The following is an 18,300-nucleotide window of genomic DNA, read 5'->3' as shown; positions in this document are numbered from 1 at the left end:
AAACATTACAGGTGCTGGTCATATATATGGTCAGATTTATTTCACTAATTCCATTCAAAAAGTGAAACTTGTATATTATATTCATTCATTACACACAGACTGATATATTTCAAATGTTTATTTCTTTTAATTTTGATGATTATAACTGACAACTAAGGAAAATCCCAAATTCAGTATCTCAGAAAATTAGAATATTACTTAAGACCAATACAAAGAAAGGATTTTTAGAAATCTTGGCCAACTGAAAAGTATGAACATGAAAAGTATGAGCATGTACAACACTCAATACTTAGTTGGGGCTCCTTTTGCCTGAATTACTGCAGCAATGCGGCGTGGCATGGAGTCGATCAGTCTGTGGCACTGCTCAGGTGTTATAAGAGCCCAGGTTGCTCTGATAGTGGCCTTTAGCTCTTCTGCATTGTTGGGTCTGGCATATCGCATCTTCCTCTTCACAATACCCCATAGATTTTCTATGGGGTTAAGGTCAGGCGAGTTTGCTGGCCAATTAAGAACAGGGATACCATGGTCCTTAAACCAGGTACTGGTAGCTTTGGCACTGTGTGCAGGTGCCAAGTCCTGTTGGAAAATGAAATCTGCATCTCCATAAAGTTGGTCAGCAGCAGGAAGCATGAAGTGCTCTAAAACTTCCTGGTATACGGCTGCGTTGACCTTGGACCTCAGAAAACACAGTGGACCAACACCAGCAGATGACATGGCACCCCAAACCATCACTGACTGTGGAAACTTTACACTGGACCTCAAGCAACGTGGATTGTGTACCTCTCCTCTCTTCCTCCAGACTCTGGGACCCTGATTTCCAAAGGAAATGCAAAATTTACTTTCATCAGAGAACATAACTTTGGACCACTCAGCAGCAGTCCAGTCCTTTTTGTCTTTAGCCCAGGCGAGACGCTTCTGACGCTGTCTGTTTTTCAAGAGTGGCTTGACACAAGAAATGCGACAGCTGAAAGCCATGTCTTGCATACATCTGTGCGTAGTGGTTCTTGAAGCACTGACTCCAGCTGCAGTCCACTCTTTTTGAATCTCCCCCACATTTTTGAATGGGTTTTGTTTCACAATCCTCTCCAGGGTGCGGTTATCCCTATTGCTTGTACACTTTTTTTCTATCACATCTTTTCCTTCCCTTCGCCTCTCTATTAATGTGCTTGGACACAGAGCTCTGTGAACAGCCAGCCTCTTTTGCAATGACCTTTTGTGTCTTGCCCTCCTTGTGCAAGGTGTCAATGGTCGTCTTTTGGACAACTGTCAAGTCAGCAGTCTTCCCCATGATTGTGTAGCCTACAGAACTAGACTGAGAGACCATTTAAAGGCCTTTGCAGGTGTTTTGAGTTAATTAGCTGATTAGAGTGTGGCACCAGGTGTCTTCAATATTGAACCTTTTCACAATATTCTAATTTTCTGAGATACTGAATTTGGGATTTTCCTTAGTTGTCAGTTATAATCATCAAAATTAAAAGAAATAAACATTTGAAATATATCAGTCTGTGTGTAATGAATATAATATACAAGTTTCACTTTTTGAATGGAATTAGTGAAATAAATCAACTTTTTGATGATCTTCTAATTATGACCAGCACCTGTACTATTCAAAATTATTATTATTTATTTTTATTTTTTGGAAAGAAATGATTACAAATGTGACAGTGACATTTATCATTTTGCAAAAGATTACGGTTTAAATAAATGCTGTTCTTTCAAACTTTCCATTTCGTCAAAGAATCATAAAAACATGTATCACAGTTTCCATACAACTATTAACCAGCACAAATGTTTTTATTATTGATAATGGTGAGAAATGTTTCTTGAGCACCAAATCAGCATATCAGAATGATTTCTGAAGGATCATGTGACACTGAACACTGGAGTAATGATGCTGAAAATTCAGCTTTGTCATCACAGGAATATATTACTTTTTAAAATATATATCAATAGAAAACAATTTATTTAAATTGTAATAATATTTCACAATGTTGCTGCTTTTACTGCATTTTTGATCATATAAATGCAGCCTCTTTAAATTAAAATGAAATATTTAAAAAATCTTTCTGATCCCAAACTTTTGGTCAGTTGTGTATTTTTTTTATTTTTTTTTTTATTTTGTTTTATTATTATTATTATTATTATTTTTTTTTTTAAATTTCATTGGTATTGACAATATTGGATATATTGGCCATTATTGGATATTGGATATTAACGTCATCTAGCACTCACTTGTTAATCTTTAAAATATGTAAAAATCCACTTTTACAATAAATACAATTTATTTAGATTTTATTTAGAGGTCTGCATTCTTCTTTGACTTTGGCAACAGTATGTTGTTTTTTGTGAATTAACAAAATGGAATATTGTTTTCCATTTTATTGTTTAATACGCTTGTGGCTCCAAATTAACTTAATCTTAAGTTGCCTAAGTTTCCATGGACCAAGGAGAGAACTTTTACTTACTTTTTGGCAAAAATGGTAAACCACCAGCAACCGAGTGAATGTCAGTTTAGGTCATTTTCTGGTTTCACAAAAGCTCAGGCCTCTGAATCCGTGAAGCAGAAAAAAGCTGATGTAATGGGTTTAAGAAACTCTCCAAGGGGTTTCAAACCTCCTCACCACCCCCAAGACTTCTCCCTTAACCACCCTAGATCCCTCCATCAGCAACAGCCAAATATGGATGTGTTGAATATTTCATTGGTGGTTCTTCTCCTTTGCCATCTCAGATCAGATGCTAATGCCACTCTGAGAGAGAGCGAGAGAGAGAGAGCCTGTAAGATAGCTGGTGAAGTGGAAACATTGGGGGGGAGTGAAGTTTCTGATTCAGTGGTTTGGTGGTGTTTGGTATTGGGGGAGGGAAGACGAGTGAAAAGGATGTGGGGAGGAGAATGAAGAAGAGAAATCCCAGCCTTGGCACTCGCACATGGTTCTCACTCCTTTTTTGTTCTCCCAGCAGTGCAAGTTTCTTTTGTAGTGAACGCAACGCCTCCAGATTCCTTATAGTCAAGTATCAAAGACATGCATGGGTAGGATGGGTGTGAGCAAACCAGTGAACTCAACACAGACTGTTGAGTTCAGCCCCACTGAGTCTGAGTTAATCTCTTAGAAGTTTTTTTTTCTCCACAAATCTCTCTTCTCATGGAGAAATATTGGTGTAACTGTATTAGCCTGCATAGAGAGACTTGTCCAACCTGATCTCTATATACACCCTTACATGAGTAATTGAATAGATTGAGGGCATTTTACACTTCCTCCCAGTGGGAAAACTCAGTTGAACATGATTTATTTGCCTTTAACCTTAAAATGACTGTATTTATGATCAAATGATGCAGTGACTACTAAAATCTGCATTTTTCCTTCTGTAGAATGAGAGTGTGTCTCTTTCTTAGCCGCTTTGTTCCTTTCCACCCATGGCATTGATACAACAATTCTTGTTTTGATGTGCTTCCAAATAGCTTCCGGTTCTGCTATGTATGGCGTCCAAGATTCTCCCTTAAGGAATATACCAGAGGCCTCGGCTGTTCCTAAATTCTACCTGCTTTTCCTTGTCCTGCTCTCATAACGCCAGGAAATGGCACTTGTTTCCTCTGGAATATCATCAAGCCATGCTTCCTTCAAGTTTTCTGGAAAGGAGCTACATGCAGGGAGAGGAAGAGAAAGAAATGAAAAAAAAAAAAAAAAAGCTGGCTTCTTCAGTCAAAGACAACTGAAGCTGAAAAGTAGGGATGCACTGATTTTACAATTCTAGATAATACTGCTAAGCCAAGTAATTGTTTTCATAGCTGATAGCTGATATTCAAATTACATACATTTAAAAAATAAAATGCTACAAACTAAAATTTCTTCAATTCTCAAACTTAATGTTAATTTATAAATATTCTATTATATTTTTAATCTAAATGTGAAATCGGGGAAATTAGCATGTGCGATGTAATATCCAATAATGACTGATATGATTAAAAAAAAATCTGTGTACTCAATTTTGGTTTTGGTTCAAAAGTTTTTTTTATACAAGTTACATGGATAAAAATGACAGTAAAGATTCCTGCTATCACAGGAATAAATTACATTTTAAAATATATTAAAATAAAAATACATATTTTAAATGGTAATAATATTTCACAATATTTCTGTTTTACTGTATGTTTGATCAAAAAAAATGCAGCCTTGGTGAGAATAAGAAACTTTTCAACATTAAAACCCCCAAACACTTTTCAGTAGTGTAAATCGGTAGTGTATATTGAGCATCCATACTGACACTGTGTCTACACCGGACCTGACCGTCGTCACTGTCACGGTGTAATAGCTAGGTGCGACAGAAACTGTTGCAAATCCATTTGTCCTTCGTATCAGAAGTAGAGCAAGCAGTACATCAGAAAAAGAACAGGGCATCGGTTTACTGACTGGTATTTGTTGTGCTGCGCCGCGCCACATCCAGTGTAGACCGCATCATTGATTACAATGGGATCTATTTGCTTTTGTCGCATTGTGTCGCATTGCGTCCCTCGTGTCTGGTGTAGAGACCGTGTGAGAAGTCACTGGTATCAGTTGTCAGTGCTCTGGAGTCTTATGGAAATTCTAGAAACTGTAAAACAGACTGAAGTCCGCATGTCATGCCTCATTAATTGATTATTGCCTTATGTCCTCGCATACTTTGAATGCAAGCATAATGAAATTGGGCGTGACCTTCAATTCAATCCACATGTGGCTTTGAATCTCTCCATCGAGCCGTCTCTTCAGTCCAGTCCCACGTGTATAATCAGACCATAGGCTTTGACCTGGAAATTAAGTGTTTTCTTCTATAAGGCAATCTCGTTAAGAAAACAAATCTAAGGCAACAGAAACTTGATCTAACCTAGTGGCATAGTAAAGGGGGGGACTGGTTAGCGAGAACTACAGTCTGTGGAGGTGCAGAATACACATTCTGATTATACAGTGTGCAGTTTTCCATTGCCGCACATTCTTGAGTCCTATCATTCAACCGGCATTTATCTTTGTAACTTGAGACCGAGTCCAGAGGCTAGAGTAAGCTTTGAAGGATCTTCCAGTGATTGGATGAAGGAGTCTCCACCCCCTTTTCCATGACTGGCCCATGTTGGGGTTGTTGTTTTGATTGACAGGTGGCATTGGCACAGGGGTTGCTTGTTGCGATTCTCTGGTTGACGGTGGGCTGAATTACCTCAGCCGGTTGCGTTGCAGCTGAGCCAAATGTTATGTGTGTGTAGAGGGGTGGAGGGTGATGCTTGCGGTCGAGTTATGTATGTGTGAGGTTGTCAGGGAATGGGTGGATATTTTGACTGGTTTGTCTCTTGGGAACCATGTTTTTGCTTTCTTTGAAAACAGGTTGCGCATGAGCAAGAGCTCATCTGTTTTCCAGTGAAATTGCATCGGTGCCGTCATAATTGTGAAGGGAATGTAATGTACTGCCATCTTGTTACAAGTTTATTCATTGTTTAAAGGGGTAGCTCACCCAAAAATTAAAAACTGTCATCATTTACTCATGTCATTCCAAACCTGTACATGGAACACGTAAGACGATATTATGCAAAATATATAAATGATAAATTATTAAACTATTCATTTAAAGTTGTTGATTGTATTTATATTAACAATATATTTTAAGTTTATTGCAAAATATGCATATATATTTAAGTGTTTTGAGAGAGAATGGAGACTCGATTACATTATTCGTGGTGCTTCATGGGAGAGGGCGTTCCCTGCAGAGCTCTTTTGCTGTGATTTGCTTGCTGTGACTCTCTGATTGGTGGAGTTTTCTGTATAGCATCATGGGTAATGTCACTTTTCACCTCGAATGCAGCTGTTAAACACAATCATTTTAAAAATAAGTTAAATTAATAATGTAAACAGATGGGTTCAACAAAAGCATATACCATCGATTAAAAACCTCGGAACTCAGGTTGTCTTTAAATGTTTATAAGTTGTTAAAAATCCATTTACTTAAGGAGAAAATGAATGTTTTTACTTCCGGAACCTGACTGTTGCACTCTTTATCTTCATTGTGTCCTGCAGAAGACAGAAGCACATACAGGTTTGAAACAACTTGAGGGTGAGTAAATGATGACAGAATTTAAATTTTTGGTTGAACTATCCCATAAAAAAACTTTAAGCCCTTTCATCTCTTGGCCATGCGTCAAAATTCCCTGCTCATGTTGAGCCATCCATGCCGTTGATCTCATAAGGTCATTACTGTGATGAGATGCGGAAGAGACAGTTGGAGATGGTCTATATGGTGGTGACCTTTAAAGAGAGAGCTCCCTGGATCAGCCCAGTCATCTCCAGCTTTACTTTCCCTCTTTCAAGAGCCGACCCAATGTCTCAGCACTTGTTTAAGTGGTAAGACGTTATGCTCAGTGTGGTATGTTTGTGAAAGAGAGGACGTGTATATAAATAGAATTGTCCAGACTATATGTACACATCAGTTTTTAAAGGCATAGTTCTTTTGTTTTCCACACAAACAAGCACTTGATAAGCACAAGTACTCGTTCTGCTGGAATGTTTGACTGACAACAAGACACTAGAAACTTGTTTCATAATGCACGTAAAACCCAAGTGCTATGGAAATATGATTAGTGAGTCTACTCATTCTGGGAAGGATCAGCTTGAGTCTGGCCTGATTTTACTGTGCCAGTGGAAATATGGAGGTGTATTACTTGCTTTTATAGTGACACAGTTTTCTCATTTATTATTTATGTTCTTAGCAGATGTTTGTACAAAAAGGACTTTGAAAAAGCTGTGTATGTTGTTTCTGGGACTGTTACTTACTAGAGATGCACAGTATATTGATGCAATATGAATATGAACTCATGTAGAGTTCAGTAATGTACATTGTAATGTTGTGATGCATAAATTTACTTGAAGTAAATACATTTAAATACTGAAGTAAATACTGTTTTACATTTAAAATTATTGATTCATTTAAGTTTTTACAGTTTCATTCTTAATTTTAGACAAAGTAATATAGAATTATAATATATTCAATTTAGTGGCCTAAAATAATTACAGATTATAATATTTTAGAATTCATCATTTCTCTGTAATTTTCAGTCAACTCTTTGTCTCTGTTTTCAAAGGCACGAATTGTCTTTAATCCCGTAATGAAATGTTTTTAATCCAGAAAGTAGCTGATCAAAGTCCTTAATGTTTGGTCTTTTTTTTTTTTTGGTGACTCTTTGCTTCTTCTCACTCAAACTTCCACCCACCTCTACCACTCTCTCGCCCATTTTTTCTTTCTATGAAATATTTTTTGCGATGAGTGGGCCAGTGCCGTGCCATTGGTGGTGGCAGCAGCCATTCCTTGGCGCGAGAGCCCTCGTCTGTTCCAGCACTCTAATCGCATTCCAGCAGGCCGGGCAGCGGCTTGCTCCGCATTCCACAACTCTGGGGGCTTTCCAAGAGCCCTGTGCAGGCATTCCTCTTTGCCGGGACCTTCAAAGCGAGGGAGGGACTTCAAAGGCATCGGTGAGGCTAGGTGTTGATGACTACAATCCTCCCGGGTACAGATTTACCCGCCTCCTGAACTTCAAGAGCAGTTGTGGTAGTATTCTGGCATGCACTTTTGCCTTCCTTGCCCATAAATCATGTCACGTTAACCCTTGACGTATGCTGGATTTTCTTTTTTTGCACTTAGAGGTTGGAGTATGACAGTCTGAAGTGTGAATGTTGTTGTCATGAGGCTTTCTTACTTTCCATGATGTGGCACTTCAGATTGATTAGTTTAAAGTGGCTGTGAACAGATAAAGTTGTTGCATGGTGAAAAACAACACCATTGTGAACAAAATTGATGTTTTAATGGTTTATATGACAATTGTTTATAAGTTAATATTGATTTATGTCTATGCATTTGGGAGACACATTTATTCAACTATTCAAAACTTTAGGGTCAGTGAGTTTTTGTTTTGTTTTTTGTTTTTGTTTTTTGGAAAGAAATGAATACTTTTATTCAGTGAAGATGCATTAAATTGATCAAAAGTGTCTGTAAAGACTAGGGATGTGCCTGAAGCCTAATTCCGAATTCGGAAAAGCACGGAAATTGAATAACGCATACAGAGCCCCCAAAGGGACATGGTTAGGCTTGCTGTGGTAATCGGTTACATTACAGTACATCAGATTTCATTTATCACGTGAAGATAGCAAGGAGAGATGACTGACAAGACAATGTCGGAGGATTTGGTGCGCAACAGATCCTGAGCAACATTGACAGATATCTTATCTGGTAAAATGTGTGGTCAGTACCACCACTCCCTAAACAGAGAGTATTGGAAAGCTAAAGTAAAAAGCGGGCGCGTATTCAAAAGCAATTTTAATACCCCACATATTGATAGTGGCTCCCTGATGCCGGCAAAATATATACAATATAATTACCCAACTTTATAATTGCTAGAGAACGCAAAAGCAAAAGCTTCAGGCACATCGCTAGTAGATTGTTACAAAATAATCTTTTTAATGAAAAATGTGTTATTTTAACTATTTATTAAATAATCCTGGAAAAAATGTATCTTCATCTGTACCTTAATTTTTAATTTTTTTGTACCTTCACAAAATAAAAGCATCATGCTCTGCTATTGCTTGTTTGATTGAACTTTATAGAATTTTAAACACCGTGAACTACCAGTGGCATAGCTCGGCTAAGCACTGAAAATTATTCAATTTTCTGAAAATTGTTGGCTGCGTCCAAAATGGCATACTCTCTTGAATAGGTACTTATTTAAAATAAGTACTTATTTGCGACCGCTTAAATAAGAATACTACACAATAAGAATGTGTGTAGTATTAATGTAATGCGGACTACATTCGCCATATTGTCATTATCATATCACGCTTTACTGCCTTTCCCAAATCCTTTCCCGTTCCCTCATGCGATAGTAAAGTGTCCATCATATGCACACTTCAGAATCTCGCAGGAAGAAGTTGGTCATCCAGGTACTTTTTGCCTACTCTTTTATGTCTTATGAATACTGTGAATTCAGACATACTATCCTTGTCACATACTATTTCTCGCCTACTATATTGTAGGGATGCAGCCGCTGTCTTTTCTCATAATCATCATGTTCCTATTCAGTAGTTTTATTTTGTTTTTTAAGTGGTAGTCATCTCCATAATCTTTCTCACACCATTGATGGTTTCAGTCTCTACTCACAGTCTTATAATAGACTCACCAGTCACTTCCCCTCTGCTAAAGCTGTCCTCCCTGGTGGCTCGATGATGCATATTTGAGTATTTACATGATATTAAGTGTTCGCTCTGGTCTGAATTGCACCATGTGTTTGCTTATGTCGTCGTCAAGGGGACAGTGTGTGAATGGTTTTCGGAGAGATGGCATAAGAGGTCTCAAGACGTTCCTGTGGCTCAAACATGCTGGTAACACTAAGGTCATGGGTTTGATTCCTGAGAAACGCCTAAACTAATACAATTTGTACCTGATAAAAAGTTGCTGCCAAATGATTGAAGTGTGTGCAGATGTCTTGGTTGGGTGTAAAAATAATAAAAGCAAATTGTCCTTGAAAAGCCACCAATGCACAACCTGTTCTCTCCAAACTTTGAGCAAATCTGAGATGCTTGTGGTTGGTGCTTAATGATGTCATCTAATTTGCACTATGTGCTTTGCTTCTTGGGTACGTACATGGTTTCTGGGCAAGAGTTGTTGGAGACTTTGTTGGCCAGAGGTGACTTTTGCAACTGTCGTTCCATCGTTTTTGTCTAGACGACAAAGGAGAGGAAGTCGCCTCCTTTGAAAAAGGGCCCAGTCTCCCTTTATGAGATAATATTACACCGTCAGAGCAGGCCCCACCTGCAAGGCTTCTCCAGCTGCCACACTGTAACTCTATCTGTGCTCTCTTCAAGGCTGCGATCCCCTTTGAAGTTATTTCCAGTGCTTGGGAAACGAGAAGACACAAGCAATCAGAGCGGCAAGCTCCTCCTCTTCTCTCCCTCTAGCTCTCTTTTTTAAATATATTTAAATATATTTTGACTTCTGCATGCTTTAACTTCAGATGTTTCCAAGTTTTTTTTTTTTTTTTTTGCTTTTTGAATTCCTTCCCTTTTTTATAATGTTTGTTTTGATTATTGCTTCTTTTGCAGATCAGAAACACGTTGCTATCGGAGTGTGATATTATAAATGTCCGACAGCTTTATGGCTGTGGGATGAAAGCAAAGAGGGAGAAGGCGAAAGATAAATAGTCCAGGGCAAGTAGAGGAGAAGCTGTAGGCATCTGTCCCATTCCAGTATTTCACACTCTTCCGATAGACAAACCAGAATAGCGTTGGAGTCTGTGAGTACATCCTCTGTTTGGATAGTAGGTGGGAGTTCAGACGACCAGCGCCAAAAGGAAACTGGCCGGGTTGCCTTGTGTACCCAATGCAAAGCTCTTCCCGCTATGTGTGGGCATTTGATTACAAGACGGCCTTCCAGTTTTATAGATGAGGAAATGTTAGAGATATGTAACAGCTGAGAGGGACCGACGGCTACAGCAGGGATCCACGTAGGGTTAAAGAGAAAATGACCTCCCGGTCTACGCCAGAGGGCATGGCTGCGCAATTGATGGACGGCGTTAAGCTACGATTGCTGGCGTGAAATGCTTTCCATCCCTTTTCTCTTGTAGTGCAAAAACAAGTCCTGTGTGGATGAAGTTGCTTGGCATGAAAACAGTGTTCATTATCGCAGTGTTTTTTGTTTTGGTGATAGTTTTTGTCTTTGGATGACAATAAGCAATTTAGTCAATAAATTTTAGTGAAGAAAGTGCAAAATTAAACCAAATATTAAATTTGTAATATTAATTTATTAATGTAAATTGTTTTTAATTAATTTATATTACATTTAATATAAATAATTAAAATAATTCATATAAAAATATTAAATTAATATATTTTTTTTGATTTAGTTATTCAGTGTTCGTGTTTTAGTGCGTTATGGAAAGACTGTATTCCAAACTTGACTTACACATTCTGACTGACGCAGCATAGTTCACTTTTGCATTTGTATCATTCTGAGCACATGCGTGTTTTATAATTTTTTGTGTGTGTGTGTGTATATATTTATATATGTGTGTATGTGATGTAATCTCCTATGTACAATATGAATATAATGTGTTAGAATTTATTAATCTGCTAGCGAAGCAGTTTAAGGCTGGAATACACTACACGACTTTTAAAATCCGAACAGATTTTAAAACACTAGACATCATAAACTTGCTGACTTTGTAAATAGGAAAAACTGAGCATCATACACTAAACGACTGAAGATCACACTCTACAAGATTTTCAAGTCATTATACGAACATGACAAACTCGCGCAGAAACCTAGAAACACGTATCTTGTTTCATTTGTCATGTGCCTAGGAGACACGTGACAGATGAAAACAAATTGTTCTAAAATCAGCTCAACATTTCAAACATGTTTGATATCCTGACTGGATGGAATCAAACTTTTAAGCTAAAAAATCAGAGTCTGTGCATATCATTCACTACACGATTTTTTGTTAAATCTGTCAACTCAAATCTGCAGACTGGCCCTTACTTTCGGCAATTAGCTTCAACTTGTCCAGATTGTAAATCGGGGCAAAAGTCGTGTAGTGTATTCCAGCCTTTAGTTTACTGGTTTTAATTCACTGTTTCCCGACATTGACTATGACTGGATTAAATGAACAATCAATTTTTTTTTCTAGATTTTTCTAAAAAAATGAAATGGTTTATTGTTAATTTCTTGATGTTTGTTGACCAAATGTTTTTAAAAACCAGGCAAACAACTTGCGTCTGTATGTAAAGAATGTTTCTGGCCTAAACGGACTACATTTTCCTTTAACGTTCAAGAAGTTTTTTTTTTTTTTCCTACCATGTTCTGATAATTCTTTTTTGTGTGTGTGAGCTAAACTGTTTTAGCTGCTTCTAGTACTTGAAAACATTGGTTTATTATTGATCTCTATATCTTTAGTGCCTCTTGTAAACCCTGTATATCAGAAGTATCCCACTCTATCTCTGTCAACCGCCAAAATACAAACCGAGAGGGAAGCCAGCAGCCGTCCGAGGCTCCCGTGCACATGGCGTTCGCTAGCTCAGCTCGGCACTGAGAACTCCCAGCACTCTTGCTTGTTTGAAAGGCTCTTGGCCTTGTTTGAAAATCTGCCCTGAGAGCCACGGCCGAGGACAGAGTTTCTCTAAGTGGCTGCGGGCCCGGGAAGAGGGGGGGTTCTGAAGCCCGCTTGTGGCTTTGATCAAATATTCCCCCACCTCTCCTGGCAGGATGGTCTGTTATTCCAGGAACTATTCCGCACTCCCGCGGCAGGGGGTGGGGGCTGGGTGACGGGCACAGGGTCAGAACTTGGAAAGGGGGGAGGTTGGTGAGACCAGCGGCATGAGGAAGGAGAGAAATTGCCCCTTGCTGAAGTAAAGATTTTTTTTTTTTCCATGAAACTTTCTCAGCTTGAAATCCATGGACTTGTGGCCTTGTTGGCGTGAATGATATATGTGTTCCGTGTCAGATTATAGTTGCGGTTAAGTAGGTTTGTTAGTTTTATACTCACTAATCAGAGGACATAAATTAGCTATGAAAAATCTTGGTATCGGGTTACATGCAGTTGAAGCCAGTGAAAGTGGTTGTAGTGTGGGTTGTGGAGTTTGATAGCAGAGCGTACCCTCGGGCTAGCTGGGCTTTTTGATTGTTGTGGGTGAAATTGATACTGGCCTTGACCTAAATGCCATGCCTGTGGCTGCGACTCATCTGTTCTGTGTTCTCTACTACTGGACCACAGCCACGATCCATGAACGCTTGCTCTGTGTGTACCAACACGTTTAGGTCAGCTTTGCCGATAAGAAGGGGTGTGTTTTTAAAATGTTTAGGCTACTATCTGCTGGTTTGATTTTAGAGCAGCTCTGTTTAGTGTCCTTGAGTCTTGCAGCCTTTGAGTCAACTGACTTTTTATTTAAATGCACTTGGTCATTCATCATCTCACTGAAGCAGTTTTGCTTATGTAATAAAGGATTGCATGTCGGTAATGGCTCCTGGCTGTCCCTTCACATGGATTTCCGAAGATGAAAACTGTATTTACTTGATGATTTTGATTGAATTACAACCGTTAAATAAATGAATGTCTCAACCAATCACCACATTGTCAGAAATGAGTACCTGCTAGGGCTGTACGATATATAGCCTTTTAGCATCAATATCGCTGTGTGCGCATTCACGATGGTCACATCGCAGGATGTGTGATGTCAAGTATAGGGGTCGTAGTTGATCCGTACAGACCGGGCAACATGGTTTGAAGCTCATTTAATTCTCGGATTAATTGCAATGTTTATTCATCATAAAGTGAAAATTCATCATTCGCACGTTTTAGGTCCTGTCAGTTTAAACATTCAAGTGATTTTAAACCATTCTAGCGCAAGAAGATGCAAAAGAGAACTCAATTCGGAACTCGCACGCTATTTTCTGTGCTCACATGCAAATACCGAATTTAGTTCTTGTGTCCCTTGAATGGAAACATACATGCAAAATTATGTCCGACTTGGTGAGTATCCTCATAAACACAGTCACTTATGTGATTGTAAACAATTGAGAATGAATACAGATGCTTATCATTATATTTGATCTGTGCTTTCGGTCTTAAAGTGACAGCAGCCTAATGTTCCTGCTGCTGTCTGTGTCATTAATGTTAATAAAATGACAAAATACAAAGTGAAAATCACTTTTGTAGCTTTAACAAAGTTTAATTTTATTTTATTTATACATTGAAAACTATGCAGTGTTATTTTCCATTTGATTATTCAGTTTCTATACCTGAATACTGTTAGACTTACCTGAAAAACATAAAGCACTGTTTATTTCATTTATATCTTTGTTCTGTTCTATTTATCTATGCTTGCAATTTGTTTATTATTTCCTATGCAGATTCACTCCCCTACAAAATCACCACAATCATTCTAGAATGATTAATTCTTTCCAAATAGAGCTATATATTTGAATATTAGAAACTAACTGAAATACAGTAAGTTTAAGCTGATGTACAAAAATTACTAAAACTAGAACTGAAATAAAAATATAAAAATATTAAACAATTAAAATGAAAACTGAAATTATAAAAATAAAAGCTATTTCAAAATGTATAAATACTACAATACTAAAATAACACTTTTCCATTCACAAGATTTGTCTTCTCGTTCACATCATTATATCCTGTAGAGTAAAAGATTGATCTCGAGATTTTAAGAAACAATATTTAAATTGTTCAATTGTTCAAATGAAGATCGTGATTAGATGAAAAATCAATTTTACCTAGCCCTACTATTTGGTGCAATGAAAGAAACGAAGTGTGGTCTAAAATATTTTTATGAGTTTCGGTTTGTTGAAGCTGGCCCCCACTGTTTTGGCCCCGGGCAGATGCGCGCACACATACTGCTTTCTTTGAATTGCAGGACTCTCTAAAACCCCCAAGAGTTTTATCAAACACAGTGAACACATCAGACAAAAACCCTAAAAATGACGGTTCAGTAGAAACTCTGCTACCTGGACTGATTCTGCTGAGTAGGCTGAAACACGTGATGATCAAAGCACCAGTGAATTGTGCGCCTGACAAAGTTTGTGTGGTGTGAGTGGCATTTTGATTTTCTTTGAGGTGGGAAAGGCCTCAACTGGCCATCCTGTTCCGATCCCCTCACCAACTGCAAATCAGGTCAACCCTCATTTGAAGGCGAGGAGAAAAAAAACGGTCGGTGTTTTTCCGTCTATCAATTTGCTGTTTTCAAACGATGTTCTGAGAAAAATTGCAAAGCGTTAGTATTACTATTATTAAGCAGGACAAACTTTTCTTCGCACATATCCCTTTATAATTATCATCATCAGTTAGTGCAAGCGAAAGACAAACAAACAAATAAAGGGGGGAGAAAAGCGTCACGTTGGCAGCCCTCCATATTCCATGTATAGAGAGATAACTTGCATGGCTAGCTCCATTGAGAATCACTTACGCCATTGCAGCACTTTATGTACTGCACACATCTGACCTTTTTTTTTTATTTTTTTTTATTCTGCTGATGCTTAAGGTGGAAATGGGAATGAGAAGTTTGGCCGCCTGTTTTTATGGTCATTTCCACTGTGATTCTGTTGAGAGTATTGCTCATGAAAGGAGATACATATGTGAATGGCTGTACATGAGACGGATAGATGAGAGGCGCTGAGGGTTGCGGTGCTAAACAAGGGACACCTCTTTTGGTGGTAAAAGAAGAGATGGCTGGGTGCAGCGCAGAATGATGGACAGAAAAAGGAGAGGGAGAGATGGGGGACCCTGGGTTGGAGAAAAGTGTGCAACTGGGCATTCACCCAGTCTTGGGGGCCTACTGGGGAAATTTGTTGGGGCGAACTGGAGGGAAATGCTGGTCTTTGTGTGTTAACATGAGTATTGGTTCATGCATGTTGTAAAATAGGAGTGCAGAGTGCAAATGGTTGCAGGTGTAGTTGAATTCTCAGTTAATTTTTTGATTTTCTTCAATAATATTTTTCAGTTACTGCAAATTAGCCCGTCTCATTCACATATTACACAAAAAAGCATCAGTTAGGTAGTTGCTTGGGAAGGAATCTCGGCGCTTACACTAGTACACTTAACTGCAGGAGAAATTAGGAAAGATGTCAGTAAATGTGTTTGCAGAAAACAAGCCATGTGCAGCAGCCTGTTTTTTTTTTTTTTGTTGTTTTTTTTTTTGCCACATTTTTGTTTGCCACCATTGACTTCTGACAAGCGACCGCAATTAAACCCAATAATAAAATAAAATAAACCCAATCCTCATTGAAATGCAAGGTTCCTAAGGCATTAAAGGAATGCATTGTAGATGGTCACTGATTAGAAAAGGCATCGTTTAGCCACAGTATCTTAACATAATCTTGAATTTTTGGATGAGGAATTAGTTTATCAGTGGTCACCCTACAGTGCTACTTTAAAATGTTGCCAGTCTAATGAGATAAAATGCCACAACATCAAACTTTTATGCAAATGTGGAATCCAAGGCGTCTTGGGAGCTGATGTGGCTTTTGATCCCAGAGTTAAGATGATAATCAGCTTTTTCAGAGTGTTAATCCAATTTGTTCATTTTTGCCCAGAAGCTCTCAGCTCTGGGTAGGGAACAGGTCACTAAGGTCAAACCAGATGAATCAGTTGTTGTCATGGAGTTTTAATCAGGTTTACCTTCGGTTTTACCTTTGAATGCATGCTCAAGGTGTAATACTTTCTATAATATTTGTATTTTCTCATATACATATCAAATTTCAGTATGTGAATTTATATTTATTATGTTATAGTCTGTTAAAGGGTTATATAAAACAGAAAAAATATGTATTTTATTATACATTCAGATTTCTATCTTTTGGTTGAAATTCTCCTCTTTGCAGTTCAAGGCCGGCAAAGCTTAAGCTATCATTCATGTAATATAAAATCCAACAACATGTCTGTGAAATGATCGTCTACTGAAGCTAATAGCACTAATAAAGTAATAAACCGCCATCCTCAAACAGTGCGTGGCCTCATTCAGCAGTTATGTAATAGCTATATAATATTTAACCTAGTTTTCTCATTTTAGGAGAGTTTTATCTCCTTGAAGATTTTCATTTGATAAACATCCATGTTGTCAATTTTCAACACATCAAAAGCGCTAAATTTCACACTTAGGACAACTTAAAGATGGGATTTGAGCCAAGAGGAGAGAATCTGCAATATATCTAAACTGTCCGCTGTTTTGATGGTTTGGTGCACATCTAATGATGGTAATTAGTATGTCTGCTCCTCTCATACCTGTTAAAGTTTCCACACCTTTGCTAGGTTGTGGGTGTGGCCTGGCACGTCAGTGTAGGGCAGTTTATAAAGGAAGTGGAGTTATAGTGCAATAACATGGTCGGGATAATGCTTATCACTTAAAGGTGCACCTCTGCATTGTATATTGCGATATTGAACTCTTTTCTTTATTTTAAAAAATGCATTAGACTTAATCTTCCCACAGCTTAAAGACATTTTTCTTTCATCTCTTCTTCTTTCAGTCATTTTTTGTAACAATTTGCAATCCGTTTAGTTGGGAATGGGAGAGAATGTGGCCAGAATTTTATTTTGGATTGAATTTGGAAGGAGATATTGAAGGAGATTTTCTTTTGTCTTGCAGATGCACCCTTTGGGCCTGTGTAACAATAACGATGAAGAAGACTTGTACGAATACGGCTGGGTTGGAGTGGTCAAACTGGAGCAGCCCGAGTTGGACCCCAGCTGCCTTACTGTACTGGGGAAGGTAAGGACACTGAACTAATCTACTACTGTGAGTAAACATTGAGCAAAGTTCTGTTCTTAAATGTCACCGGTTTCTAGGCATTTAAAAACTATTGTGTTAAAAAAGGTGTATTTGAAGTGACATTTCCCTATATATCTGTCACATCTTTATAGTGTATCCAGGGCTTGACATTAACACCCGCCATCCCACCAAATGTGGGTGGATTTCAGCAGTGGCGTGTAACGCAGTCAGTCCTACTAGCCACTTTGGCAGGTTGAATTTTATGTATAATACAGTATATACATTTTTTCAATTGTAGTCTTTTAGAAAGGCATCTGAAATAATAAACTAAGTGCAATGTAGTGTTGTCAAATAATGATTTCTTTTTTTTTTTCTTTTTAATACATATCGATACTGAAATGTCTGAAATGCTTCCGATACTCATTTTCCGCAGAATAGATACACAAAATCAGCTGCGCTTTCACGCTCTCTCATCTCTCCGACGATGAGTTGACACACTAACCCGCCTCCCCTCACTCACTTGTTTCATTTGCTTCGGATGAATATTGTTGGTGTTACAGGGCTTGAATTTCGGAGTGGGATTGCACATGTTGTGCAAAGTTTTACTCATTCCCACAGATTTTGTGCTCACACCCAAAGTGCATGCACATAAAGTTGCCTCTCAGTACTAAATTGAGTTGTTTTTCGCTGCTTATTGTGCTTAAACAGTCAAATACACACAAAGTAATGTTAAAATGCCGGTCTTAGCGAGTATTCACATAAACACAGTTGTTTTAAGTGAACATAAACACTAAACCAGTTGAGAAAGAAACTGCATGTGTAACAGTTTAATGGATCCGTGCGTCAATTCTTTAAGTGACAGCAGCCTAAAATACCTGCTGCCAAATTATGATGTATTAAAAACAAAACTTGGTGTCAAGCCCTGAGTATATCCATGATATCTTTCCATCATTTTTTGTGCAGATTTTCATGTTGCATTGCCCGCAAGGCAATTTTGGCAAAACCAGACAGCAATAACTGGTTTCAT

General features: G+C 38.1%; 1 protein-coding gene across 1 annotated transcript in view; it reads left to right on the top strand.

The window, feature by feature from the left end:
- znrf3 (zinc and ring finger 3) overlaps positions 1 to 18,300 on the top strand; it is a 75,462-nt gene that overhangs the window by 27,576 nt on the left and 29,586 nt on the right. Inside the window, exon 3 of the mRNA XM_051894157.1 lies at positions 17,151 to 17,273. Within this exon, the coding sequence (XP_051750117.1) occupies positions 17,151 to 17,273 (123 nt within the window). The remainder of the gene's footprint in view (positions 1 to 17,150; positions 17,274 to 18,300) is intronic.

The sequence above is a fragment of the Ctenopharyngodon idella genome, chromosome 5 (genome assembly GCF_019924925.1).
Source record: "Ctenopharyngodon idella isolate HZGC_01 chromosome 5, HZGC01, whole genome shotgun sequence".
NCBI lineage: Eukaryota > Metazoa > Chordata > Actinopteri > Cypriniformes > Xenocyprididae > Ctenopharyngodon > Ctenopharyngodon idella.
This window is presented reverse-complemented; position numbering and strand designations above follow the sequence as displayed.